The sequence below is a fragment of the Lepus europaeus genome, chromosome 10, assembly GCF_033115175.1.
Source record: "Lepus europaeus isolate LE1 chromosome 10, mLepTim1.pri, whole genome shotgun sequence".
NCBI lineage: Eukaryota > Metazoa > Chordata > Mammalia > Lagomorpha > Leporidae > Lepus > Lepus europaeus.
The window spans coordinates 63,562,619-63,590,266 of NC_084836.1; the positions used below are offsets into that span (position 1 = coordinate 63,562,619).

The following is a 27,648-nucleotide window of genomic DNA, read 5'->3' on the forward strand; positions in this document are numbered from 1 at the left end:
ATGCCTGCAGCCTATGGGGCCTGGTCAGACCCAAGCCAGGTCCCCCATGGGGGTGGCAGAGACCCAAGGACTTGAACCATCACTTACTGTATCCCAGGGTGTGCATATAGCAGGAAGCTGGAATCCGGAGCAGAGATGGAACTCAAACCCAGGCACTCCAGTATGGGATGCAGGTGCCCTAAGCATCGGAACTGCTGTACCAAATGCCCACCTCCAGAGACATCAGGAGATTTGGCACCAAGGAGGTGGCCGGCACTTTGAGGGCCGGGCCTCAGTACCACCAGTGTCCACCATGTGGCAGTGCCGTGCCTCCGGACAGTAGCGGGCTTGAGCTGACCAGAGCGTCCTAGGGAGAGGGAAGTGCCGTAGGGAGCGTGGGGAGCGGAGGACTGTGCTCCTCAAACTCGCACTCTGGGGCCTCTGCCTCCCCTACAAGACAGGGAGACGCTGGCTGGCCCCTCCCCCAGCCAGAGAACGGAGGCTGTCCTCAAAACCTTTGGTTTTGGACCTCATCACACTGACAACGTGGCAGTGGCCCTCGGTGAGGAGAGTCAGGCTCGTCCTAGAAACTCAGGGCACGGTGTGGCGGGGTTGGAGCCGGGAGAAGAGACATTGAAGCTCTCGGACCCTTCTGTCCACCCTGCCTTTGTCCACAGGCCCTGAAACATATTCGAGGCCTCTGTGTGGTGCTCTCCCCAGCTCCCTCTCTGTGGGTCAGGGCTGGTGGGTGACGGTCCTGTAGCCCCTGGGTCTGGAACATCGACTGCAGGATGGGTGAGTCTGCCCATGAAGGTGCTTCAGAGGGCTTCCCTGGAGACGCCAGCAGCCGGAGGCAGGAGCAGCAAGAAGTGGCTTCCGACCCCACCTCTCCGCCACCCTCTCTGTCAGGTGCCCCCAATTTCCAGCTCTTCCCACCCCCCTGGCTGCTGCGCCTGGCCTGGCCCTACCTCCCCACTGACACTTACGTCAGAACTCAGCTATAAATACGCTCTTAGCATCTTAGTCACTTTTCCCAAGAAGTGCTCCCAGGTTATAAATACCCCAGCCATCTGCCTCACTGCTCGCCCCACCACCAACCTGGCTGGGGGCTGGGGGTGGCAACAAGCTTGGGGGTAGGTAAGGAAGTGCAGGCATGCCAGAGCTTACCTGGCCCAAATGCAAAAAGCCGGAAGTGGAGCTTAGGAGCATCTGGAGAAAAATGGTCTGGTGCAGCCCCTGGAAGGCACAGCCCATCACCCATCCTCTCCCCTTTTTACAAAAGTGTCAAAAGAGGGGGGAATCATACAGACCCTGTTTCTATGTTAAAATATGCTATTTGCTAATCATGGATTTTTGCATTTTGATTTTAAAACATTGCATTAAATATTACTTATTTTGATTGATGAATTTTTTGGTCTCTCCTTAATTTTTTTTAAAGGTTTATTTATTTTATTTATTTGAAAGAGAGAGAGAAGGAGAGACAAAGAGAGACATCAGCTGGTTCACTCCCCAAATGTCCACAATGGCCAGGGCTGGGCCATGCTGAAGCCAGGAGCCAGGAGCTTCATCCAGGTCTCCCACGCCGGTGCAGGGGCCCAAGCATTTGGGCCATCCCTCGCTGCTTTCCCAGGCACATTAGCAGGGAGCTGGATTGGAAGTGGAGCAGCCGGGACTGGAACTGGCACCCATGTGGGATGCTGGCACTGCAGACTGTGGCTTAACCTGTCATGCCACAGTGCTGGCCCTCTCCTTAAAATTTTGCCCACCAGGTTTGTGTCTCACTTCACTTTAATCTAGTCCCTGAGGACTGGAGGGAAGGAGGGGGCATGTGGAGGAGGGGAGGAGCCAGGCGGGGTGGGGGAGGGGTGACACCAGAAGCCCTCCTTAGATGAAGGTCTCCTTAAGTCCCAGGTGGGATACCTCTGGAAGCCCCCAGCTCCAAAATGCAGTCCCCTGGGAGGTCCCTCTCCGATGCTCTCCTCAGGCACATCTGTCACAGGGGCCTCTTACATGGGTGGGAGGGGTTATAAGCTGAGCAAACACAGACATCACGTCCCCCAGAGGACACAGGGGGTTTGCGCAAACTCGGCCTTGGGCTGCAGACGGTATTGACCGCATGGTTCTGGACTGTCCAGTCACAGGGAGCAGATGGCTGGGGAAGGCAGGCAAAGGTCTGAAGAGGACCCAGTCTCCAGCAAATGCCGCCCTCTCCTCACTCCAGGCCTTCCTCTTCCCGCTCAAGTGGCCCTATCCAGTTGGAGCTTCCAGCAGGACTCCTGGACGGAGCCTTGGGGGTGGGTGAGGGGAAGGTGAGGGGGTTTCCGGCAGCCAGCCCTGAGCACGGTGCTGCCTCCCAGCACGTGTGTGCCGTCAGGCTGCCTGCCTGCTCGGGGACTGGCTGTCCGTCTCACTCATCTCCTGGAATGAGTGCAGAGGGAGGAGAGGAGCAGGTGAAACCTAGGTCTTTATCAGCTGTGAGACCATCAGTGACAGCCCCGGGGAGATGCAGAGGGCCTGAGGAGGCTTGAAGATGTGAGAGCCAGGCCTGAGGAGTCCAGGTGAAGATGGAGCTGAGCAGGCAGGGCAGGAAGGCTCTGTGTCATCTTGGGTGTCATCAAGGTCCTGGCAGGACACTGAAGGCCCCCTCAGTTGTCTAGTTCTTCATCAAGATGACTTGGTGCAGGAATTCGTTACAGAGGTAGAAGCAGGGTTAAGGGGACCAACAAGGGGCGTGGAGGCACCGAGGGACCAGCAAAAGTGGAAGGCCATTAGGATCCCCTAGTGGTGCTGAAACAACGCCATCAGAACGCAGGCAAAGCTAAAGCCATGGCAGGACGTAGCCAGGCAGCAGGCACTAGGTCACAGCATAGCAACAGTCACATAGAACCAGGGCACCCAGAGAGGGAACAGGAATAAGAAGTACCCTGACCTCTGCCTCTGCCTCTCCTGTGGTCCCCTGCCTGTGTCTCCCCTTAGTCAAACCCAGCAAGAAGCCCGAGGGCAGGGCAGCCCAGGTAAGTCAGCCCCTAAGTGCACAGCACAGGACAGAGAAGGACAAAGAATAGTTGAGGGCATGCAGAGAGAACATTGGCAGCCCACCTAGGCAAGTTAGGACAGAAGCTCAAGATACAGAGGTGGTGAATCCCACCTTGGAGAATGACCTAATCTTTGGTGAATCCAAGGGATGGGGCTCTGGAGACCCAGAAAAATCAGGAGAAGGGGCTGGGTCAACTCACCCTGGAGTGGGGGCCTTCTAGTGGACAGGGCAGGGAGGCAGAGTGGGCTATGGGGTTGGTTAAGGCTGAGTTAAAGGTATCTTTGCCTAGGAACCAGACGGCACTGCTCATGGCTGGAGGTGGATCAGAGTTCCTGGATGGGGGTGAGCATGTGAGACTTGCTGGATGGACCATGCCGTGAGAGAGAGACTTGTGATCATGAAGATGGCCCTGTGGTTCTCCTTCGATGTAGCTCTCCTGAAGTCCAAGGTGGGATCCTTCTCATGGGTTGCTCAGGGGGTCTGCATCTGGACAGAGGCAGCAGCAGGGAAGGCCCTCTTCTAGGGGAAGAGCAGCTCTGAGGGTGTGTTTGGCACCCCACCCCACCCCGGGGTTGCCCACACCACACACACACTAGCTGCACCCACAGGCCTCTACCACCATGTCAGGTATGTCTGTCTTGACGATGTTGCTGTCCCTGTCATAGTAGAGCAGAGACAGAGGCCGCTGCGCAGTGGGCACACAGCACGAGCCCCCTCCGGCCGTGCCTGTGGCTGTGTTGGCCTTGAGCAGATTGAGCACTGCAGTGTGAAAGGAGGCAGCGATGCCAGGCATGCCGGCCACGTGCAGCGGGCACTGCCCTCTGCAGAAGTTCATCGCGTAGCCCTCGGGCTGGATGATCCAGTCCTGCCAGCCAATTTCACGGAAGTCCACAAAGAATTCTTGTCGACAGCACATCTTGGACCCTGCCTGGCAGTCAACGCCTCGTCGCCGAACTCGGTGTCTGCCTCCAACCTTCACCCGGGCTGCCACAAAAGGCTTATGGGCAGCCGTGGCCAGGATGACTGAGCTCTGAGCTTCCTGGCCTTCGGGTATCAACTCCAGGGACAGGTGCCCCTGACTACAAGCAGCCTGAGCTTCAGGTCCCAGGAGCAGCTGGTGCCAGCCACTGGCACCTACCTCTAGCAGGTGCTGGGTAGCCAAAGTGAGGTTTGTGTCCCGTAAGCTCAGCACCAGGACCCTCACTGTCGTAGTCCAGGTGGTATTGGGAGGGAGTTGCACAAAGAACATGAGTCTGGCCTGCTGGACCTCCGCGCCACCCACAGTTCTGTCAGAGAAGTGGAAATCGAGACGAGTGCGGTTGATGTCGGAGAGGCCTGTGGATACAAGAGGCCCATCACTGCAGCCATCCGAATGTCAGCTCTACCAACCACCTGCTCTTGGTTTCCAGCAAACTTGAATTCTGTGGCACTTGCTATGGTTTGAACGTGTCCCCTAAAGTTCATGGGTTGGAAATTTGATCCCAAATGCAGTGGTATCAGGAGGTGTTTGGGTTATGGGGGCACTGCCCTCACAAATGGATTAAAGTCCTAGGGCCAGCGCTGTGGCACAGTGGGTTAACGCCCTGGTCTGAAGCACTGGCATCCCATATGGGTGCCAGTTCTAGTCCCAGCTGTTCCTTTTCTGATCCAGCTCTCTGTTATGGCCTGGGAAAGCAGTGGAAGATGGACCAAGTCCTTGGGCCCCTGCACCCACATGGGAGACGCAGAAGAAGCTCCTGGCTCCTGGCTTCCGATCAGTGCAGCTACGGCCATTGCGGCCAATTGAGGAGTGAACCAGTGGATGGAAGACCTTTCTCTCTCTCTCTCTCTCTCTCTCTCTGCCTTTCCTCTCTCTGTGTAACTCTGACTTTCAAATAAATAAATAAATTTTTAAAAAATGGATTAAAGTCCTGATTTCAGGACTTTAGAAAATGAAGAGCCCCCATCCCCCCATCCCCCACCTTTGACCTTTTGCATGGGATGGTGCACCAAGAAGGCCCTCACCAGCTGCCAGCCCTTGGATCTTGGCCTTCCCAGCCTCTAGAACCATGAGCTAGGAAACTTTTGTTCATGGCCAACTGACTTGGTCAGTGGTATTCTGTGACAGTGGCACATACACACTCAGACAGCATTGTTGACTACCCTTTCCTTCTTGAAAATCATTCCTCTCATGCTTCCATGACACAGCAATTACAATTCTTCCTTGGTTTTCTCTGCTATCTTTCTTTTCTCTGATCATCCTTCCAGGCGAGAGTTCTCTAAGGTCTGTCTTTTATGAAAAATTTTTTATTTACTTGAATAGGGGAGGGAGAGGGAGAGAGAGAGGGAGAGGGAAAGGGAGAGGGAGAGGGAGAGAGAGAGAGAGAGAGAGCTCTTCCATCTCCCCCACATGTCCACAACAGCTGGAACTGGGCCAGGACAAAGCCAGGCACCTGGAACTTGATCTGGGTCTCCCATGGAAGTGACAGAGAGCCAAGTATCTGAGCTATCACTATTGCCTCTCAGGCTGTGCATCAGCAGAGAGCTGGAATCAGAAGAGGATCAAGGACTCAAACCTAGGTACTCTGGTATGGGATGGGAGCATCCCAAGTGGCATCTTAACTGCTGCAACAAACAACTGCCCCTTCAAGGTCTGTCTTTGACCTTCATTTCCTTTCACTCTACGTTGAGGGAAGCTCTTATGAACCTGGACGGTCAGCCAGCATACTCTTTATGTTAGTGGCCTTTGTGAATATCTGGACTGGATATACAGATTTGGTAGTCATTGGGCTTCAGGCCAAGATTTCTTTTTTTTTTTTTTTTAATTTTTTGACAGGCAGAATTAGACAGTGAGAGAGACAGAGAGAAAGGTCTTCCTTCCATTGGTTCACCCCCCAAATGGCCGCTATGGCTGGCGCGTTGCGCCAATCTGAAGCCAGGAGCGAGGTGCTTCCTCCTGGTCTCCCATGCGGGTGCAGGGCCTAAGCACTTGGGCCATCCTCCACTGCCTTCCCAGGCCACAGCAGAGAGCTGGACTGGAAGAGGAGCAACCGGGACAGAATCCGGCGTCCCGACCGGGACTAGAACCTGGAGTGCCAGAACCGCAGGTGGAGGATTAGCCTAGTGAGCCACGGCGCTGGCCCAGGCCTAAATTTCTAATTGCTTAATTTTGTAAAATGAATGTTCTGCCAGCACATTAAAATCAATTTGTCCCAACCCCCAATAATGGAATAACAGTGAAAGTTGCCCCTTGGAACACTCTTATCCCACATCAAAGTGCCCAGTTCAAGCCCCAGCTTCTCTGCCTCTGATCCAGCGTCCCGCTAATGTGTATCCTGGGAGGCAGAAGATGATGACTCAAGTAGTTGGGTCCTTACCACTTACATGGGAGACCTGAATTGAGTTCTGGGCTCCTGTTTTGCTTTGGTCCAGCACTGGCCAGTGCATGCATTTGGGGAAGTAAATCAGTGGATGGAAGACCTCTCTCTTTTTTCAAATTTTTTTTTAAGATTTATTTATTTATTTATTTGGAAGTTGGAGTTACACAGAGAGAAGGAGAGGCAGACACACACACACAGAGAGAGAGAGAGAGAGAGAGAGAGAGAGAGAGTCTTCCATCCACTGCTTCACTCCCCAGTTGGCTGCAACAGCTGGAGCTGTGCCAATCCGAAGCCAGGAGCCAGGAGCCAGGAGCCAGGAGCCAGGAGCTTCTTCTGGGTCTCCCACGCAGGTGCAGGGGCGCAAGAACCTGGGCCATCTTCTTCTGCTTTCTCAGGCCATAGCAGAGAACTGGATCGGAAGTAGAGCAGCCAGGTCTCGAACTGGCGCCCATATGGGAATGCTGGCACAGCAGGTGGCAGCTTTACCTGCTATCCCACAGCACCGGCCCCTGGATGACCCCTCTTTATGTCCCTCTGTCTCTGCCTTTCAAATAAAATGGAATAAAAAATTGGTAGCACTCCTACACTGCGTATCATCTCTAGAAATCCTGTGATCACCTCCTTCACTCTTCATCTAGTTCCTCATCAACATAGTTCTAATGTCTGTATGTCTTTATATCCTCATTACATTTGCCCAATTTCTCCTCACCATCTCTCCTGTTTTATTGAAACATTTTCACTGGGTTTTTATTCGCTCTACTGTAATTGCTCGTGTCAAAGTCACCAACACCTTCCAAATCTATCTCGTTACATTCATCTTACTTGACCTTTAAGCAGTGTTTGACACAGTGAAGCACTTCCTCCTCCTTAAATATTTCCTTTTCTTGGCTTTCGTGGCTTTGACCAGTCCATCTTTGTCTCTTTTACTGACAGCTCTTCTTCCCTTGCCTGGCCTCTAAATGTCGGAGGTCCTAAGTTCCCTTCTCCTCTCTATGCATACTCTCCCAAGGCTGAACTCGTCATTTCTCGTGCCTTTCAATTCCGTCTATGTGCTGATGGCTCTCAAAAATGAGTGCCGTGTATATCCCTGGCCCTGACCTCTCCTTGGGCTCCAGACTTGTATATCCAGCCACCTATCTACTATTCTACTTGAATATCCAATGATACCTCAAACTTTTCATGTTCAGAGAACTCTAAGTTTACCTCCCCAATCCAAATCTATTCCTCCTCCAATCTTCCCCTTCCTTGAAAATGCCTTACTTTAGCTCAAATCTTCATTGTCCTCATCCTTTCCTTTGAAATTACCTGAAAGAACTATCAACTCTACCCCAATTCATAATATAATTTCACTTCTCTTTACCTTCTCTATAACACATTAGTCCAACACACAATCATCTTTTTTTTGAAAGATAGCAATAGCTTCCTAAGCAGTCCACTCACCCACTCACCCTTCTAACCATTCTCTCTCTCTCTCTCTTTTTTTTTTTTGACAGGCAGAGTGGATAGTGAGAGAGAGACAGAGAGAAAGGTCTTCCTTTGCCATTGGTTCACCCTCCAATGGCCGCTGCAGCCAGCACGCTGTGCCCGGCGCACCGCACTGATCCGAAGCCAAGAGCCAGGTGCTTCTCCTGGTCTCCCATGTGGGTGCAGGGCCCAAGCACTTGGGCCATCCTCCACTGCACTCCCAGGCCACAGCAGAGAGCTGGCCTGGAAGAAGGGCAATTGGGACAGAATCCGGCACCCCGACCGGGACTAGAACCTGGTGTGCCAGCGCCACAGGCGGAGGATTAGCCTATTGAGCCAGGGCGCTGGCCCAAACCTTTCTTCAAATATCAGCCACAGATAGAACTAGAGAGTTTCCACTGGCTGGTTCACTCCCCAAATGTCTGAAACACCAGGGACTGGGCCACGCCAAAGCCAGGAGCCAAGAACTCCATCTGGGTTTCCCACACTGGTAGGGCCTAAGTACATTGGCCATCACCTGCTGTCTCCAAGCTGGACCAGAAGCAGAGGTGGGACTCAAACCAGGCACTCTTGACAGGGGATGTGAGCATCCCAAGTGGCAGTTTAACCGGCTACATGATAACATCTGCTCCCAGACTAATCCTACTGTATGAGTCTGATCATCTCTTTCTCCTCAGCTGAAACCCCTCCAAAGGCTTTCACTGATAATTGGATACAACCCAACTCCTTAAATGGAAAACTTATGTGCTTAGGTGGTTTGTCATTTAATTACTACACTCTTCCTTACTGTAGACTCTTTTCTGTTTCCTGAACTACCACACATGAACCCATCTCATGGCCTTTTCACCTGCTTTTCTCTTTGCCATGATGTCTTTCCAAGATCTTTGATTAACTGACTCCTTTTTGGCATGCAGCTCAAACGTCTCCTGTGCAGAGGAGCCTCCTTGACTAGCCCTTAGGGACAGAAGATTGGCACAGTGGTTAAGACATCTGCATCCTATTCAGGAGTGCATGGTTTCAAGTCCTGGCTGGTTCTTGTCCAGTTTTTCACTAATGTGGACCCTGGGAGGCAATGGGTGATGGATCAAGTACTTGGATCCATGCCACCCACATGGGAGACACGTATTGATCTTCAGGTTCCTCGTTTTAACCTGGCTCAGTTCCAGATATTAGGGACAGCAGGGGAGTAACTCAAAGAATGGGAAATCTTTCCATCTCTATCTCTGTGTGTCTCTATCTTTCTTTTTAAATATTTTTTAATTTTTTTGTCAGTTTTTTTTTTTTTTTGACAGGCAGAGTGGACAGTGAGAGACAGTGCCATTGGTTCACCCTCCAATGGCCGCCGCGGTAGGCGCGCTGCGGCCGGGGCACTGCGCTGATCCAAAGCCAGGAGCCTGGTGCTTCTCCTGGTCTCCCATGGGGTGCAGGGCCCAAGCACTTGGGCCATCCTCCACTGCACTCCCTGGCCACAGCAGAGAGCTGGCCTGGAAGAGGGGCAACCGGGACAGGATTGGTGCCCTGACCGGGACTAGAACCCGGTGTGCCGGCGCCGCAAGGCGGAGGATTAGCCTAGTGAGCCGCGGCGCCGGCTTTTTAATTTTTTTTTGAAAGGCAGAGTTACAGAGAGGGAAGGAGAGACAGAGAAATGTTCCATTTGCTGGTTCACTCCCCAGATGGCCACAACAGCCAGGGCTGGCCAGTCAGGCCAAAGCCAGGAATAAGGAGTTTCAACCGGATCTCCCAAATGGGTGCAGGGGCATCCTTGAACCATCTTCCGTTGTTTTTCCCAGGTCAGTAGCAGGGAGCTGGATTAGAAGTGGAGCAGCTGGAACTTGAACCAGCACAGAATGCTGGTGTCACAGGCAGAGGCTTTATCTGCTACTGCATAATGCTGACCCCTTTTTCAAATTAAAAATATATTTTTAAAAAAGCAGTCCCCCACTCTACTTCCATCTCTCTAAGACATCATCCTGCTTAGCTTTAACTCTCTCAACAGTCACCAACAGTCCCTGTAATCTTGGTTCTATGCTCATATGTTTATTATGTTTGTGGGGGCCTTCAAAAAGTTCATGGAAAATGTGGACTATAAAAAATTATGCATAAATTTCAAATGTTTTGGGCCCCAAAACAAATTTATAGGAGTGGGCATTTTTCTTAGTGGTTGAAACGCAGCATTTCCTATCAGAGTGTCTTGGTTCCATACCCAGCTCTGCTCCTCACTTCAGCTTCCTGCTGATGCAGATCCTGGGCCGCAGCAATGGGGACTCAAGTGACTGGGTTCCTCTCACCCACATGGGTGACCTGGATGGGGTTCCCAGCGCCTGTCTTCAGTCTTGGCCCAGTCCTGACTGCTGCAGGCATTTGAGAACCTGTTGCTCTCGTTCTTTCTGCCTCACAAATAATTTTTTAAATGTATCTTTTAATTCCATTTTCCATAAACTTTTAAAAATTATTTATTTATTTTGAAAGAGTTAGGGAGACACACACACACACACAGAGAGAGAGAGAGAGAGAGAATCTTTCATCTGCTGGTTCACTCCTCAGATGGCTGCAATGGCCAGGTCAAAACCAGGAGCCAGGAGGTTTATCCAGGACTCCCACACGGGTTGCAGGGGCCCAAACACTTGAGACATCTTCTGTTGCTTTTCCCAGGCCATTAGGAGGGAGCTGGATCAGAAGTGGAGCAAGCTGGGACATGAACCAGCGCTCATGTGGGATGCTGGCATTACAGGCAATGGCTTTACCAGCTATGGCAAAATGCCACACTTCACTCCCTGGCTTTAAAAAAAAAAAGACTTATTTGAATGGTAGAGTGACATAGAGAGAGGGAGACACAAAGAGATCCACACACTTGTTCACTCTCCAAATGGCCTCAACAACCAGGACTGGGCCAGGCCAAAGCCAAGAATTAGAAACTCCATCCAGGTCTCTCGTGGGGGTGGCAAAGGCCCAAGTCCTTGGGTCATTTTCTGCTGCTTTCCCAGGTTCATGAGCAGAGACCTGGATCAGAAATGGATAAGCATGGATTCAAAGCAGCATTCCAGAATGGTATGCTGGCATGAGAAGTAGTGGTTCAACTTGCTATGCCATGCCAGTCCCTCCACAAACTTTTTGAAGTACACTTGTACTTCTACCACTCCCTTGTCCCACAAGCTAGAATGTAAACTCCATGAAGGCAGAGACTGTGCTTGTGTGGTTCACCATTGTGCCCTTGGTACCTGGTATGTACTAGATACTCAATAAACATTTGTTGAGTGGTCTTTCAGTTCTTCCATTCTTCTTTTACACTGACACCAGAGTTATTTTTCAAAAACTTGGATGGAGGGGCCAGTGTTGTGGTGCAGTAGGTTAAGCCACCACTTGCTACATCAGCATGCCATATTAAAGTGCTGCTTCAAGCCCCAGTTGCTCCACTTCCAATCCAGCTTCTTGCCTTTTTGCGTGGGAAGGCAGCAGAAAATGGCCCAGGTATTTGGGCCCCTGCCATACAAGTGGGAAACCAAAATGGAGTTTCTGGCTCCTGGTTTCAGCCTGGCCCAGACCCAGCTGTTGTGGGCATTTGGGAAGTGAAACAGCAGATAGGAGATCTCTGTCTCTCCCTTTTTGTCACCCTACATTTCAAACAAATAAGTAAATCAAGACTTAGATGGATCATAAAATTCATGGTCTCAAAAACCTTGTTGGCAAATTAAGTCTAAACTTGTCTAGGAAGCAGTTAAATGTCTATTTAACTAGGGGCTGGCGCTGTGGCGTAGTGGGTAAAGCTGCCGCCTGCAGTGCAGGCATCCCATATGGGCACTGGTTCGAGTCCCGGCTGCTCCACTTCCAATCTAGCTTTCTGCTGTGGCCTGGGAAAGCAACAGAAGATGGCCCAAGTCCTTGGGCCCCTGCACCCACATGGGAGACCCAGAAGAAGATCCTGGATCCTGCCTTCGGATGGGTACAGCTCCAATTGTTGTGGCCAACTAGGGAGTGAACCAGTGGATAGATCTCTCTCTCTCTTTCTGTAACTCTTTCAAATAAATAAATAAATGTTTTAAAAATGCCTTATTTTTCTTTATCAAGTAAAGGGTGCTTTATTGTGGGAATGCAATTGATACTTTCATGAGGATAAAAAGGCAGGAAATGAAGTTCAACCAGTCATTATTTGAATAAGGCTGCTTTGACAGATGTGAGGGCCAACACGATCTCTCTCATCTGTGTGAAAATACATTTTATACTTCTTTCTGTGGATTTACGGCTGCCTCCTTGTCAGTTTTCACAGGTCCCAAAATTATGATGCCAGCTCCTGAGTCTGCAAACTTTCCCCTCAGCTTCTCCTAGTTAAGTGAGCTGATCATCCAGTGTCTCAATTCCAAAATCCTAGTCTGATTGGCCCAACTAACCTCCTGCTAGGACATGAAGCGTGCTACAGTTAGGACCTCTTGAGTTACTCCAGTTATGGGATGCAGACGTGATCAGCAGGGCCTGTCGTAGGCCATTCATTACCTTGATGACCCTCAGGGACCAACACCTCCCAATATTTATAGCTTTGTGTTGTCCTTTCCCACATCAAGTCTGGTCTTGGTCATGTGACGTGATTTAGCCAATGAGACAATCAGCAAGACTAGTGTGTACAAAAACTTGCTGGGTGTTCACATATTCAGGTTTCTTACTCAAGGAAGCTGCTCACAGTGCTGCAAAGAAACCTAGGCTCAGATAGGTGTTTAACCAAGTAGTAAACATGCCCAAATCTGGGCTGGCTTTTGACACAATGGGTTAAGCTGCTGCTTGTAACACCAGCATCCCATGTTTGAGTGTCTGAGTCCTAGCTCTTCTGCCTCTAATCCAACTTCCTGCTAATATACCTAGGAAGGTAGTAGAAAACGGCCTGAGTACTTGGACCCTTGTCCAAGTGGGAGACCTGGATTGAGTTCCCTGCTCCTAGTTTCTGACTGGCCTAGCCCTGGCTGTTGAAGTCACCTGGGGAGTGAACCAGCAGATAAATAATCTCTCACTTCCTCTCTGCTGCTCTGCTTTTCAAATAGATAAATTAAAAGTTTTAAATAAAAAATCCTGGACTAGTACACTGAAAATGGACCCAAAGTAACAAAAACAACCATAACAGAATGTTACTTATATATATAAAGACACCCACATCCCACATCAGAATGCTTGAGTTAGTTCCTGGCTTTGGCGCCTGACTCCAGCTTCCTGCCAATACAGACTCTGGCAGGCAGTGGTGGCTCAAATAACTGAGTTCCTGCCATTATGAGGGAGACCTGGATTGTGTTTCTGGCTCCTGGCTGTTGCTGGCATTTGGGGAGCGAACTACTGATTGCTAGCTCTCCTTACTGTTCTCTATGCCTTTCAAATAAATTTTAAACAGAAAGAAAGAAACTTAGGCTAGGCTACTAAATGAGAAGAAGCCATGTAAAGGGAGACTTTAGAGTAACAGAGAACATCTTAGATATTCTAGTCCCATCTGAGAGCAGTTGCATGAGTGACCTCAACTGTATACATGGAGAGAACTGTCAAATAAGACCAATCCAGTCACAATATCGAAAAAGTGAATTTCTTGCTTCAAGCATCTATGTATTAGTGTTTTTAATGTATATATTTATAAACACACATACATTTCAATTAATTATTTTCATTTTATTTGAAAGGCAGAGAGAAACAGATACAGACAGATCTCCCATTCAATGATTCACTCCCCACATGTCTGCAACACCTGGGACTGGGCCAGCCTGAAGCCAGGAGCCTGGACCTCAACCCAGGTCTCCCTCGTGGTGGCAGGGATCTAAGGACTTGAGACATCACCTGCTACCTCCTCAGCTGCATTTTAGCAGGAAGCTGGATGGGAAGCAGAGCTGAGACTCAAACCCAGGTACTCTGATAAGGAATGCAGTTGTATATCAAGTGGTATCCTAACTATGTCAAATGCCCACTCCTGGTGTTACATTATAAATAGCAGAAAAAGAAATCAGTATCAGAAGTGGGGTGCTGCCCAAACAAGACAGCCTTGGCACTGGCTTTGGGACTGAGTGGCAAGCAGAGGTGAGGGCACAGAAGACTGTTCGTGGAGCTAAGAAGAGCAAGGAGAAACTGCTACAGGAAGCCGGAGGAAGGGGAACCTGTTGTGTGTGTTGGCTGTCACCCATGGTGACTTGGGAGCCAGAAAAGATATCTAACAAAGTTGTGAATCTAGCTAGAGCTATTTCCTGGCAGAATGCTGAAAATGCCAATTGGCTTATTTTAGCTGCCTATGATAAGGCATTTCAGGAGAGAGATGAACTCAAAAAGGAATTGTTCAATTTTCAAACAGAATTTAGAGAAAATATTTCTAAAAGGACTTGCTAGGTTGAAAAATAAAATCCTTTTTCATACCTCCCCTCTCTGTCAAACCCAGTTTGCTGCCCGTAAAATACAACCTGGGCTCAGAGCAAAGATCAAAACAAAGAAAGGCTGACCTGTAAAACTGTTTGTTAAGATCTAACATCTTGTTGAGAACTAAAATTTAAAGTGAAATTCTGTAGATCCTCTCAACTAGACAAAGGGATTTCTAAGAATGTGAAAGGTATCGTCTTGTAACACTGACTCGTAGCCTAAAGAAGCATCCGTCTCATTAGAGGGGGGTGCCTTCTGTCTAATTGAGCAGACCGCAACTGATTATTCAGAGAGCCCGCAGGGTTTTAAAGAGAATTTTCATGGTGAGAGCAGCACCAGTTTGGATGAAAAGGGAACACAATTAAAAATGAAAACAGACAATTAAAAATGAAAAGAAGCTCTTGGGCCTCAACTTTTGGGAGGGGGGGGCAGGAAGCAGGCTGAGTTTACTCAGCCACAAACACACGCCATTTCCTATTTAAAATGAAAGATGTGTGAGAAAGTAGAAAGGCTAGGGCTAGGAGTATGGGTCTAGAAGCCCAGAAGAAGTAGAGAGCAGTGGGAAAATACGACCTAGGAAAACCAGGCCCTACACAAGGGAAGTCTGGGGCAGATGGAGGCACTTGCCTAGAGGGAGGTCAGAACTTGTGCATCAGCGACTGCTCTGAGCCTCCTGCTCTCCCATCCCCCACTTTGAGCAGGAGGGTCTCATGAAGGTTATCCTGCTGATCCTTGCACTGATGTTAAGTGTATGGGAGGCAGAAAACTTCTATTTTTAGGACACAGGCAGTGGTGTGTTGGTAAATATTTGACAACTGGCCCAGGAGGTGGGGTGGGGGAAGAAAGTAATAAAGTCCCTGATTTGTAGTGTTTGTCCATTTTGATGGTATAAATTCTCCCACCATATTTGATTTCAAGTTACTAATGTGACCGGACCTGAGCAATGGAAGAGCTCACCCTTGCAGCCCATGAAGATTTGTGGGTCCTGTAGGGAAAAGGGCCGAGGTGATGAGGGCCAGGATGTCTCAAAAGCAATGAAGTTTACCAACATTCCAGCTGCTCATTGGTCAGGTGCAAGCTACCAGAAAGAGCTGGGAGTGAGAGCCTGGGATTAGCAGATTCCAGGGTGGGAGAGGATGGTTCAGGGGAGGGAGTCAGGATGGAGGTGGGTGAGGAAACATGCTCTTTCCTTGAAGGATCAGGTTTTGGGGAAGAGCTACAGACCGGGAACCCACCTGTCTCAGCAAAGCTGATGATCTCATACTCCTGTCCCTTGACGTCCTCCAGAGGTGTTCCCCATGGAGGCCCACGGAGGCGCCGCAGTGCGGTCTTCAGAGCAGCTCTGGACACTGGCCGGCTCAGGAGTGGACGCTGGCTGAGGTGCAGCTTGTTCAAGATGCTTCTCTTGGCCAGGTCGAGAAGCAATTCCCGCTGGCTCTTGAGGTCCAAGGCAGGTCCCCCGCATGCCGGACACTGATCGCCACCTCTGGGAGTGGCCACTGTGGCCACAGCCAAGAACAGAGAAGCCAGGAGCAATGAGGAGGTCATTGCTGGGGGAGGGCCCTCCTCAAATCACACCAACTCAGGGTCTCAACAGCAAAGGTCTCAACTCTGTCCCAGCTGCCAGGGGCTCCGGAAGGAGCGTGTGTCCAGCTGGCACGACTCCTTTATGGAGGGCATAGAGCAGCCAAATATCTGACATGGAAACGCGGCCAGCGACAGGTAGAATTTGGCAGAGGAGTCAGTGAAAGTACAGAGTGCGGGAAGTGAGAAGTTGGTTTGTTTGGGGAAAGAAATGTCCCCGGGCCAATGCTGAGAGACAGCTGCCATCCATGTGAGCTGCCAGGCCTGGGGACAAAGGTTAGAGAGCTGAAATTCCTCCTTAGGATCACTGACATTGCTGGGAGGCCTGGGGGGTGCCGGCAGGGGAAGAGCAGAGGATTTAAGACCGGTGACAAAGGCGTCCTTTGGGTCACATTGGAAGCTGTATTCTTCCTTGCCCAGTGTTTTACCAATCCCGCGTCCCACCCCTCAGCCTCTCTCCCGCCGCTGTCATTTCGAGCCATCTTTGCTACTCCTTTGTGGGTTTTGCGGGGGGGGGGGGGGGGGGCATCCATTATGAAGTGACTTAGATTACGCACATCTTCACGGGGAAGACTGACATTGGGAAGGGGCCTGAGGTCCAGATGCGCTCACCCTTTGGGGTTTGTTCTGCCCAGGAAAAGGTGTTTTGAGATTTCTCAGAATTCTCAGCTCTTTCCATCCAAGGTCCTGAGCGGTGAATCTTAAGGGCAAAGCCTCTGTCTCCACAGCAGGGGTTTACCTGGGGGGGCAGGGCAGGAGCACAGGTTTTTCACTTTTGTCCCTTCCTCTTGCTAGCTGCGTGTTCCCCGGCGTGTTACTGGATTTCTTCATTGGAGAAATGAGAGAATGACAGAACGTTTACTAGGATTTCACTTTCTAAAACTTGAAATTTTCTGAATTCTGAAATCCTAGCCCTAGGATTTTGAATATGGAATTATAAAGCCTGTAATGATTATTCATTAGGGTTTTGAGAATTAAATAATCCTGTAAAGCACTTATAACCATAGCCAGCACCCAGTGAGTGCTTAAGCAAAGTTTATGATTCCTGCTACATAAGTTTAAGAACCAGAGTACCTGCACCTCTGCACGTGATGAAGAAACCTGGCCAATGGTTACCCTTCTGGACTCCGTTTTCCCAGACTCCCTTCGCAAGTGCCTTCTGTAGTGCACTCACTTAGTAAGCTGTCTCTGCCACTGGCTGCTACTGCACAAGCACAGTGCCTGGTCTATAATGCAGGTGTTTAAACCTTATTTATTTACTTATTTATTCAGAGGCAGAGAGAGAGAGAGAGAGAAAGAGAGAGAGAGGGAGAGGTCCTCCCCACCTCTGTTCACTCCCCAAGTGTCCTCAATGGCCAGGGCTGGGCCAGGAGCCAAGAGCTTCATCCAGGTCTCCCACGTGGGCCACACAGTGGCCCAAGCACCTAGGCCATCTTCTGCTGCTTTTCCCAACCATTAGCAGGAAGCTGAATTGGAAAGAGAGCAGCCAGGACACAAACTGGTGCCCATATGGGATGCTGACATCACAGACTGGGGCTTTACCAGCTATGTTACACCACCGGCCCCTTAAACCATATTTATTATTAATGAGTAAATGTTACAGTCCAGTCTGCTTTTCAGAGGTTACACCAAAGTCATCTTGATTTTTTTGAATATCATAGTCTTTTAACTCTTCTCTATAGGGGCCCTGATAGATTTCTTAGTTTTCAGCATTATATATGGCTAAAAATGGCAATTTTATTGATATAATTCATGTACCATAAAATTACATTTTTTTTTCTTTTTGTTTGAGTGGCAGAGACACAGAGAGCTCTCACTTGCTGATCCACTCCCCAAATGCCTACCACAGCTGGGGCTGGGCCAGGCTGAAGACAGGAATCAGGAACTCAACCCAGATTTCCCACATGGACAGCAGCCATCCGAGTACTTGCGCCATCACCTGCTACTTCCCAGGGTGTACTTTAGCAGGATGCTGGAATCAGAAGCAGAGCCAGGCAGTCTGATCTGGGAAATGACCATCCCAACTGGTGTTTTAACTGCTAGGCCCGATGCACAATTCAGTGATTTCAGAGTGTACAATTTAGTATAATACAGTGGTCTTGAGTCTATTAGACCTGTGTAATCAACACCACTATCTAACTTAAAAACAGTTTTGGGGAACAGGTATCAGCCTAGCAGTTCAGATGCCCGCGTCCCAGCCTGCAGTACCTGGTTTCGACACTTGGCTCTGGCTCCTGACTCTAGTTTCCTACCAATACAGATCCGAGAGGCAGCAGTGATGACTCAAGTGGTTGGGCCTCTGTCACTCATGTGGGAGACCTGGACTGATTTCAGCTTGGCCTGGTCTTAGCCACTGTAGGCATTTGGGGAGTCCATTTGCAGATGGGACCTCTCTGCCTCTAAAAAAAAAAAAGCAAAATTAAATGCATGAGTTTATTTTGGTGCCAATTTTTTTTCATAGCATGTGGAAAATACGTATTATGAAAACCGTGCATGGATTTCAAAAATTTCTTTGCATGAAAACAAACTTACTCTTTTTTTCTTTTTATTTATTTGACAGGTAGAGCTATAGACAGTGAGAGAAAGACAGAAAGGTCTCCCTTCCGTTGGTTCACTCCCCAAATGGCCGCTATGGCTGGCGCTGCGCCAGGAGCCAGGTGCTTCTTCCTGGTCTCCCATTTGGGTGCAGGTGCCCAAGCACGTGGGCCATCCTCCACTGCACTCCCGGGCCACAGCAGAGAGCTGGCCTGGAAGAGGAGCATCCGGGACTAGAACCGGCGCCCTTATGGGATGTCGGCACTGCAGGCGGAGGATTATCCAAGTGACCCACAGTGCCAGCCCTCCAAACTTATTCTTTTTTTTTTTTTTTTTTTTTGACAGGCAGAGTGGACAGTGAGAGAGAGAGACAGAGAGAAAGGTCTTCCTTTTGCCGTTGGTTCACCCTCCAATGGCCGCTGTGGCTGGTGCGCTGCGGCCGGCGCACCGCGCTGATCCGATGGAGGAGCCAGGTGCTTCTCCTGGTCTCCCATAGGGTGCAGGGCCCAGGGACTTGGGCCATCCTCTACTGCACTCCCTGGCCACAGCAGAGCTGGCCTGGAAGAGGGGCAACCGGGACAGAATCCGGCGCCCCGACCGGGACTAGAACCTGGTGTGCCGGCGCCGCAGGCGGAGGATTAGCCTGTTCCATGAACATTTTGAGTACCCCTCAGTACATATATAATACAAATATTGGCTATTATTTTCTCCTGGACATTACTGCCTCTTACCCCCAACTTGAACTTAGTAGAACTTGGAAGGAAAGATGAATTTCATACCTCTATGATTTTGCTGGAATCTGCATTCTAACCTCTCTGGTAAACTCCTCTTTATATTCTACAAGGTTAGCTGAAATTTCAGCTGTGATTTCTCTGTAGCTTACTGTGTATCTTCCCCCTAAGAACGAACTGTGCTGTTTTGTTTTCATAACACATTGCAATCTCTCTATTAAAGCACTTACACTGTACCATAATTATTATTTTTCTTCTTGCCTACCTCAGTTTCTGTCACATAGTAACTAATGGTTGAATGCTAGAGATTTAAGATTACAGTGCTTACTTGAGGGAGTTGGTTAGTGAATTATCCCAATACACATAGTCAATAACTAAGCTGATTCTGCCAGAATGGACAGAATGGAGGAGGCTAGAAGTTTAAGTGACTTTTGAGAAAAAGACGGTGATGCTAAGAATGTGATTTTAATAGGACAGCCTGAGTTCCTTCTAAGTCAGCTTCTTCATCCGAAAAATGGACATTTATCTACTGGAAGTACTTTTATCCACCTGTACATCAAATAAATATTGTGCATATGCTTCTTCTCGGGCGCGTAAATCAGAGGCTGTTTGAAAGTGTTAAGTTGAAATTAAAGGTCATCATTATTACCATTCTATTAAAATCTAGAGTGGTTCTACCTGGCAGTGTGGACGTGTTTGAGGTGGACTAAGGAGCCCTGGGGTCCAGGAACTGGCGGACTGACCCACAGGTGCAGGCGACGGGAGCGACAGAGGGCGAGCGCGGGCGCGAGCCGGTGGGCGCGCGCCCGGACACCGTGAGCGGGCAGGCGGCGGCCGTCAGCCGGCGCCGAGAGGCGCACGCAGGAGGCGGGAACGCGCGGAACGCAGGACGCGGTGACGACTACGCCGGACGTGGTGACGTAGCGCGCAGGCCGCAGCGGGGGGCGGACTCGGGGCCTTTCTTCCCCTTCTGATTTTCCCCCTCCCCCCTTTTCTCCCTCTCCGGGTCTGGTTCCCCCCTCTTACTCCCCTCACCCCTCCTCCCCAAGCCCCTTTCCCCTCCCCCGCCCCAGTCCCCCTGCTCCCCCGCCTGGGCCCGGGGGAAACCCCCGCCGAGAAGAGCCCGCCCCTAGAAGCGCGCCGCCGCCGGCCGTCGGGGCCGAGCCGCAGCCGAGGGGCCGTGGGCCCGGGCGGCGGGCGGAGACGCGGGCGCCCTCCCCGCTACGGCCCGCGTGAGGTGAGGCCACCTCCTGGCCGAGGGGGCGGGCGGCCCGGGCGGCCCTTGGGGAGGGGGCGTGGCAGCCGCGCGGGCGGGCAGGCGGGCGGGCGGAGGCCCTTCGGCCTGGGTTCCCCACGCTGGAGCTGCGGGGTCCCCGGGGCGGTGGGTCAGGGCCGGAGCCCGCCGGGAAGCACTTGCCCTTGGCCGGAGACCCCCCGAGTGTGCGCGAGGAGCGCAGGCGAGAAGCGGGGGCCTTGGGGCGGAGGGCGGGGGGTGGCGCCACCTGTGGCCTGTGCGGTGGGACCTAAAAACTGTTGCGCCCCTGTGGTACTTGGGGAGACTGGCTCCATGTGGTTATTGGGTGTCCGATTGCTTCCGAACATTGGCAAAACGGCACGGAGAGATGGCCGAGCTTCTTCCTGGAGCACAGATTCGAGTTGGCACAAACAGGGCGATGTTTCTGGAGCTTAAAAGTTGGGCCTACGCTAAGCCCCTCACTCGCTCTTGAGCCCCTGAAAACTTCTCAGATCGGTTTCCTGTAGAGCCAACACTCTGGAGCAGTGGTGACCATTAGCCCACTAATTGCAGCGAATATTTACTTATTCAGAGTGAATTGTTCTTGAATAATGTGAGAAGTAACTGAACAACAGTCCCAGGGCTGCATTCAAATCAAAGAAAGAAAAGTGGGACAGTTTATGTTCAGATCGATTCCAAGTGGATGGAATGTCCTTGTATTTTTTTTTTTTTTTCCAAATAGACTTACCTGAAACAAGTTAATAGCCTGAGCCCTTGTCTGTTGTTGGTAGGTGACGTGGAGAATCTGAGGACGCGGGAGGTGACAGGTTCTCTGTAGGTGTCTTGCTGGATTTTCAGATAGATCGACACTTGAATCAGTTCGTGGCTCCTCTTCTTCAGGCATCAGCCCCTCCCCACCACCCTTCTTCCTTCAGTACTTTATCTCCCTTCCGGAGCTTGGGGCGGGAAGACCCAAAAGTTTCAGTAGTATAGGAGGTGAGAGGTTATTTCAGTTCACTTTTTAATTGTGTCTTTCTTCCCCTGTTCTTTATCAAGAGAACAGAGAAACTTTTCTTGAAAGTCTGATGCACTCTGTCACAGAAGCTGAATTTCACAGTTGCAGTTCTAGTGGTTTTGGTGTCCACTAAATTATCAGCAGAACCTCACAGTTAAAAATAATTATTTCAAAAATTTTTAAGATTTATTTTTAGGCAGAGACAGCGCTCCCATCCACTGATTCACTTCCCGGATCCCTCCTGAGTGCCAGGAACCAGGATGTGCATTAGGAGGAAGCTGGAGTCAGGTGTGAGACCCCAGTGGCTTAACTGCTAGTCTTAAATGCCCACCTCAAGACATATTTTAAAACTTGCCTAACAAAAATAATGAGCCTTGGGCCGGTGCTGTGGTGTAGAGTATTCAGCCACCACTTGTGGAGCCAGCATCCCATATCAGTTGGTTTGAGGCCCAGTTGTTCTGCTTCCAATCCAGCTAAGGTGCCTGGGAAGGCAGCAGAGGATGGCCCACATTCCTGGCTTCTGGTTTTGGCCTGATCCAGCCCTAGTTATTGTGGCCTTCTGGGGAGTGAAGGAGCTAAGGAAAGAAAGACCTCACTAATGCCTCCTTCCCCTCCTCACCAATTCTCTCCTCCCTCTCCTCTGCCTTTTAAACAAATTAAATAAAAAAAAAAAAAAATCCAGATATGAGGCACCTACTCTTTCTTTCTTTTTTTTTTTTTTATGGGAAGATGTCAGAAGAGGCAATGGCTTCTTTTCTTTTTCTGGGTAAAAATCAGTCTTCACAATTGCCTGGATCTGTAGCATCCAACCTGCACAAGGACCCCTCGGCTGTTCTTGAGCACAGGAGGCACTCTCTGCTCCAGGGGTTATGCAGTTGTTCCCTCTTCCTGGATCACCTTTTTTTTTATAAAGCTGTCCCCTGCACTTCCTTCAGTTCCTTCTGTACTCAAATGTCGCTGTTGACATTTCCTTGGCTACCTAGATTGCAAAGCCTTTCCCCCACATACATGTACATAATTCTGTATCCCATCTCTCTGCTTAAGTTTTCTTCTTACTTCTTAGTAATTTTTAACATAATATATATATATATATTTTAATTTTTTTTTTTTTTTTTTTTTTTGACAGGCAGAGTGGACAGTGAGAGAGAGAGACAGAGAGAAAGGTCTTCCTTTTGCCTTTGGTTCACCTTCCAATGGCCACCGCAGTAGGCGCGCTGCGGCCGGCGCACCGCGCTGATCCGATGGCAGGAGCCAGGTGCTTCTCCTGGTCTCCCATGGGGTGCAGGGCCCAAGCACTTGGGCCATCCTCCACTGCACTCCCTGGCCACAGCAGAGAGCTGGCCTGGAAGAGGGGCAACCGGGACAGGATCGGTGCCCCGACCGGGACTAGAACCCGGTGTGCCGGCGCCGCAAGGCGGAGGATTAGCCTAGTGAGCCGCGGCGCCGGCCTATATTTTAATTTTTGACAGGTAGAGTGGACGGTGAGAGAGAGAGAGACAGAGAGAAAGGTCTTCCTTTGCCGTTGGTTCACCCTCCAATGGCCGCCGCGGTAGCGCGCTGCGGCCGGCGCACCATGCTGATCCGATGGCAGGAGCCAGGTGCTTCTCCTGGTCTCCCATGGGGTGCAGAGCCCAAACACTTGGGCCATCCTCCACTGCACTCCCTGGCCACAGCAGAGAGCTGGCCTGGAAGAGGGGCAACCGGGACAGGATCGGTGCCCCGACCGGGACTAGAACCCGGTGTGCCGGCGCCGCAAGGCGGAGGATTAGCCTGTTGAGCCACGGCGCCGGCCCATAATATATATTTTCATCTCACCCATTAGGAAAGGACTTCAGGAGGGCAGATAGGAGAGTCCTCCAAAAAGTTCGTGAAAAAAATGGAATAAAAATTATTTTGGTGTCCAAAAAACTGAAATCTATGCTTTTTTTTTCATAATGCACATGTCCATGAACTTTCTGAAGACCCCTTCATTTTTATTAATAGCTTTGTCTTCAGCACTTAGCATAGCAGTTGACATGTAGTCAAGTGTGCAACAAATTTATTGACTGAATAGGTAAGGAGGAGGGGTTTTCATTCTTGAACTCTGATCTTGTCATGACTTTCTGATTTTGATTGGCTGTTCTTGGATGTGTGGGATGGGTTTTTACTAGGATTTTGTAAGGTACTCATTGGAACTTGTTGAAGTGTTTATCTGTCATTTCTTGGGACATGTCTGTTGACAAAGATCTTGTGTTTTCAGGTTATTGGATGAAAGTACTCTGAAGGCAGAGGAGGATGGAGTGTGGAAATCTGTAGTATTGGTGATTTTTTTTGTTTTTAAGATGTATTAATTTGAAAGGCAAAGTGACAGGAAGAGAGGAGAGAGAGGGGAAAGAGACCATCTTCCATTCTCATTGGCTGCAACAGCCTTGTCTGGACCAGACTGAAGCCAGGAGCCAGGAACTCCATTCTGGTCTCCAACATGGGTGGTAGGGGCCCAAGCACTTGGGCCATCTTCTGCTGCCTTCCCAGGTGCGTTAGCAGGTAGCTGGAATGGAAGCAAAGCAGCTGGGACTTGAATTGTCCCTGCAACATGGGATGGGGGTGTTGCAACCTGCTTCACCAGAATACTGGCCCTGGTGTTGGTGGTGTTATCACAGACCTCACGTGGCTAGAATTTTTACCTCCTTCAAACTCTTCAGGTTTGTTCACAGATGTCGCCATCCTTGCTGCTTTGGTCCCAGAGAGCTAAGCAGGTTGGTTCCACCTTGAGTTTTTCATTAGTGTGAAATATTTGTATTTATAGTTGTGGCCCTGTGGATTGTCCTTCCTATTCCCCTGTTCATGGAGAGACAGTTGACCTCAAAAATGTAAAAATAGCATTCTCTTACAATGCTAGAGTGACTTTCAATTTCTTTTTTTTAAATAAAGTTTTTTTTTTTTTTTTTTTATTCGTTTGAAAGGCAGAGTTACAGAGAGCAGGAGACGGGGGGGGGGGGGGGGGGCGGCTCTGCCATCCCCTGGGTCACTCTCCAAATGGCCATAATGGCTGGGGCTGTGCCAGGCTGAAGCCAGGAGCCCGGAGCTTCTTCCGGGTCTACTATGTGGGTGCAGGGGCCCAAGCACTTGGGCCATCCGTTGCTGCTTTCCCCATGCTCATTAGCAGGAAGCTGGATCAGAAATGGAGCAGTCAGGTTTCAGACTGGTGCCCATATGGGATGCCAGCTTTGCAGGTGGCAGCTTAACCTGCCACGCCACACCACCAGCCCCAAGTTTTCATTTCTAGAGAACGTGATCTTTTTGATCCTTTTTCACAGATTCATTTTAGGTATCATTGTTTGTAGCTAAATTAATCTCTATTAAATTTGGGAGTACAAGGAGAAGGCCTCCTGAGTCCTGGGGGTTATCCCTCATTTATTTTTTCCTTTCTTTTTTCTTGGTTGGTGCATTTATTACCTTCATTGACCTTCTGGCTGGGGTGACCTGGATGTTTCTCTTTGGGGCTATCGTAGCTGCTCTTCTCCAGCTTAGCAAGGCAGAAGGGTTGACGTGTGCTTTTAACACTTTGTAGGAATGCTGGTGTCAAGGCTAAGGCTTTTACTTAAACCTTTGCCAGAATGCTGAAAGCTGCCAGGTCTATGGGGTACAGTTCATATGAGGTGAAAGAATTGGGGCTCTGTATGCATTTGACTGATTTGGTTCTGATACTGTTAGTGTAAAGAAGTAACAGCATTAGAAGTGTAATAGTAGTTGTTATTTTGTGAATAATTTCAAACACAGGTTGATAAACTTCTGTTGGACTAGCCGGCGCCGTGGCTCAATAGGCTAATCCTCCACCTGCGGCGCCGGCACACTGGGTTCTAGTCCCGGTTGGGGCGCTGGATTCTGTCCCAGTTGCCCCTCTTCCAGGCCAGCTCTCTGCTGTGGCCAGGGAGTGCAGTGGAGGATGGCCCAAGTGCTTGGGCCCTGCACCCGCATGGGAGACCAGGAGAAGCACCTGGCTCCTGCCTTCGGATCAGCGCGGTGTGCTGGCCGCGGCGGCCATTGGAGGGTGAACCAACGGCAAAAGGAAGACCTTTCTCTCTGTCTCTCTCACTGTCCACTCTGCCTGTCAAAAACAAACAAACAAACAAAGCTTCTGTTGGACTGCTTTAAGTCCTTATATGAAGATTCTAGGGGAAGTTTTTCCTAGGATCCAGGACTGCTAGCATCTCTGTCATCTCTTCAACTTCTAAAAGATAATACTGAGTACTGACAATGCTTCTGTGTAGATAACAGTTTCTGAATGACTGCTGTGTTTCTTCTTAAACTCATAAGAAAAGTTTTCTGGGAAAAGTCAGTTTTTGTGGAACGGGGAAAAAGTGTTGCATTTTGGTTATATGGTCCTAATAAGTGCAAAGGAGATAATTTTGTGGGGAAAAATTATATATATATATATATACATATATATATATATATATACACACACACACATACATATATTTAAAGGTTTTTCTGTGCTTCTTTGTGAGATTGGATAAGAGACTCCGAGTTTCCCTCTGTGGAATGTGTTGCTGATTTACAAGCAAGAAATATAACTAGACTCATGGCTTGAAGATGTGTGCATGAATACATTTGGTGGGGTCTAATTTTAGAGACTTCTTCATCCACAGTGGCCTTAGTAGTTTCCTTCAGCTGTATGCTTACCCTCTGTGTAGAAAACATTCCACGTAACAGTCTTTCAGTGACTAACTTTCGGTTGCTAATTTGGTAGTGTAGCACCTGTTCCATCTCTGCCTTACTCTGTACATTCCTGTCAGTAAATTTGAGTCTCTGTCTGAAGGCAGATAGAGAGGAAAGATTTCTTAACCTTGATCTATTTTGATTCCTCTGAGTTTTTTTAGATTTTCTTAGCATATTTTCTCCAGCACTTGAAAAAAAATGAATGTTGAAAGCCTATAATTATGATAATCTGCAGTAATTCCATCTTTTTGGCTTGGGGATTATGAAAAGAAAGATTCTGGGATTCTTCCTGAATCTGGGTGTTCTTTTTGCTTTTCTTGCAGGATCTCTTGTAAGTTGTTCAGTCTATTTATTTGAGCCTGTACTGGGAAAACTGTTTCACCTTTTTTTTTTTTTGACAGGCAGAGTGGACAGTGAGAGAGAGACAGAGAGAAAGGTCTTCCTTTTACCGCTGGTTCACCCTCCAATGGCTGCCGTGGGCGGCATGCTGCGCTGATCCGAAGCCAGGAGCTAGGTGCTTCTCCTGGTCTCCCATGAGGTGCAGGGCCCAAGGACTTAGGCCATCTTCCACTGCACTCCTGGCCACAGCAGAGAGCTGGCCTGGAAGAGGGGCAACCAGGACAGAATCCGGCGCCCTGACCGGGACTAGAACCTGGTGTGCTAGCGCCGCAGGTGGAGGATTAGCCTGTTGAGCCATGGCACCGGCCTCACCTTTGTTTTTGACAGTGCAGTTTCCAGAGTGCTTTCTAGTGCTTTAAGGAGGAAAAAAAAAAAAAAATCTGATCAAATTAGGAACCTCATGCAAGAGATAAGAGAGAACAGGGAGGTGCTGGCACGGTGGCCCAGCGGGTTAAAGTCTTGGCCTGCAGCACCAGCGGCATCCCATATGGGTGTCAGTTCAAGACTTTGCTGCTCCACTTCCCATCCAGCCCCCTGCTGATGTGCCTGGGAAAGCACCACATGGGAGACTCAAAAGAAGCTCCTGGCTCCTGGCTTTCGATTGGCTCAGCTTTGGCTGTTGTGGCCATTTGAGGAGTAAACCAGCAGATGGAAGACCTTTCTCTCTCTTTCTCTCTACCTCTCTCTGTAATTCTGTCCTTCAAATAAATAAAATAAATCTCTTAAAAAGAGAATACGGAGAAGGGTCCAAAAGCCTGAAGCAGTCATGTGTTCCAATAAAAAGCAGTTTTGGTAGTTTTAGTTTTATTTTAATTTGTTCATTGTTAAAGATTTATTTGCTTACTTATTTGAAAGTCAGAATTATGAAAGAGAGGGGGAGACACAGAGAGAGGTCTTCTATCCTCTGGTTCGCTCCCCAAATGGCCACAGTGGCTGGGGCTGGGCCAGGCTGAAGCCAGGAGCCAGGAACTTCTTCCAGGGCTCCCATGTGGATGGCAGGGGCTGTATAGAAAAGAGAAACTTAATGGTTTGAGGCATATGTTCTAGAGATATATGTTTTAGATTGTGATTTTGCCAGCTGTTTTGCTCATCCTAGAACAGTACTCAAAGAGATCATTTTTTTGAGTCTTGATTTGGGACAACAAATGAAACCCTGAACTGAGTTTTGTCCCATGCTGCCTCTGTCATCAAAGTTTTACCTTTCTCATTGTCCTATTGCCTGCAGCTATATGTTTATTGTC

The 27,648-nt window shown here is 49.5% G+C and overlaps 2 protein-coding genes across 6 annotated transcripts in view; one reads left to right on the plus strand and one right to left on the minus strand.

Annotated features, from left to right (window-relative positions):
- Positions 1-1,452: 1,452 nt before the first annotated feature.
- Positions 1,453-15,913, minus strand: INHBC (inhibin subunit beta C). Its single transcript, XM_062202098.1, has 2 exons — positions 15,444-15,913; positions 1,453-4,351 (listed from the first exon to the last, which is right to left on the minus strand). The coding sequence occupies exons 1-2, from the start codon at positions 15,754-15,756 to the stop codon at positions 3,609-3,611; spliced, it is 1,056 nt and encodes a 351-aa protein (XP_062058082.1). The 5' UTR covers positions 15,757-15,913; the 3' UTR covers positions 1,453-3,608.
- Positions 15,914-20,203: 4,290 nt separating this feature from the next.
- Positions 20,204-27,648, plus strand: part of R3HDM2 (R3H domain containing 2) — a 167,562-nt gene continuing 160,117 nt past the window's right edge. For 2 of the 5 annotated variants that reach the window (XM_062203382.1, XM_062203377.1), the window contains exon 1: positions 20,204-20,295. The gene's annotated coding sequence lies outside the window, so the exon portion shown is untranslated. Of the gene's footprint in view, positions 20,296-24,020; positions 24,043-27,648 lie in introns of those variants that run through there. The other 3 variants (XM_062203376.1, XM_062203383.1, XM_062203378.1) reach the window with 3 other exon arrangements.

What these genes read in the sequence shown, in the direction of transcription:
- INHBC (XM_062202098.1), bottom strand. Translation starts at nt 15,756, where the DNA reads ATGACCTCCTCATTGCTCCTGGCTTCTCTGTTCTTGGCTGTGGCCACA. An exon ending in CATCAGCTTTGCTGAGACAG is followed by an intron (nt 4,352 to 15,443) that starts GTGGGTTCCCGG and finishes TTGTATCCACAG; the next exon opens with GCCTCTCCGACATCAACCGC.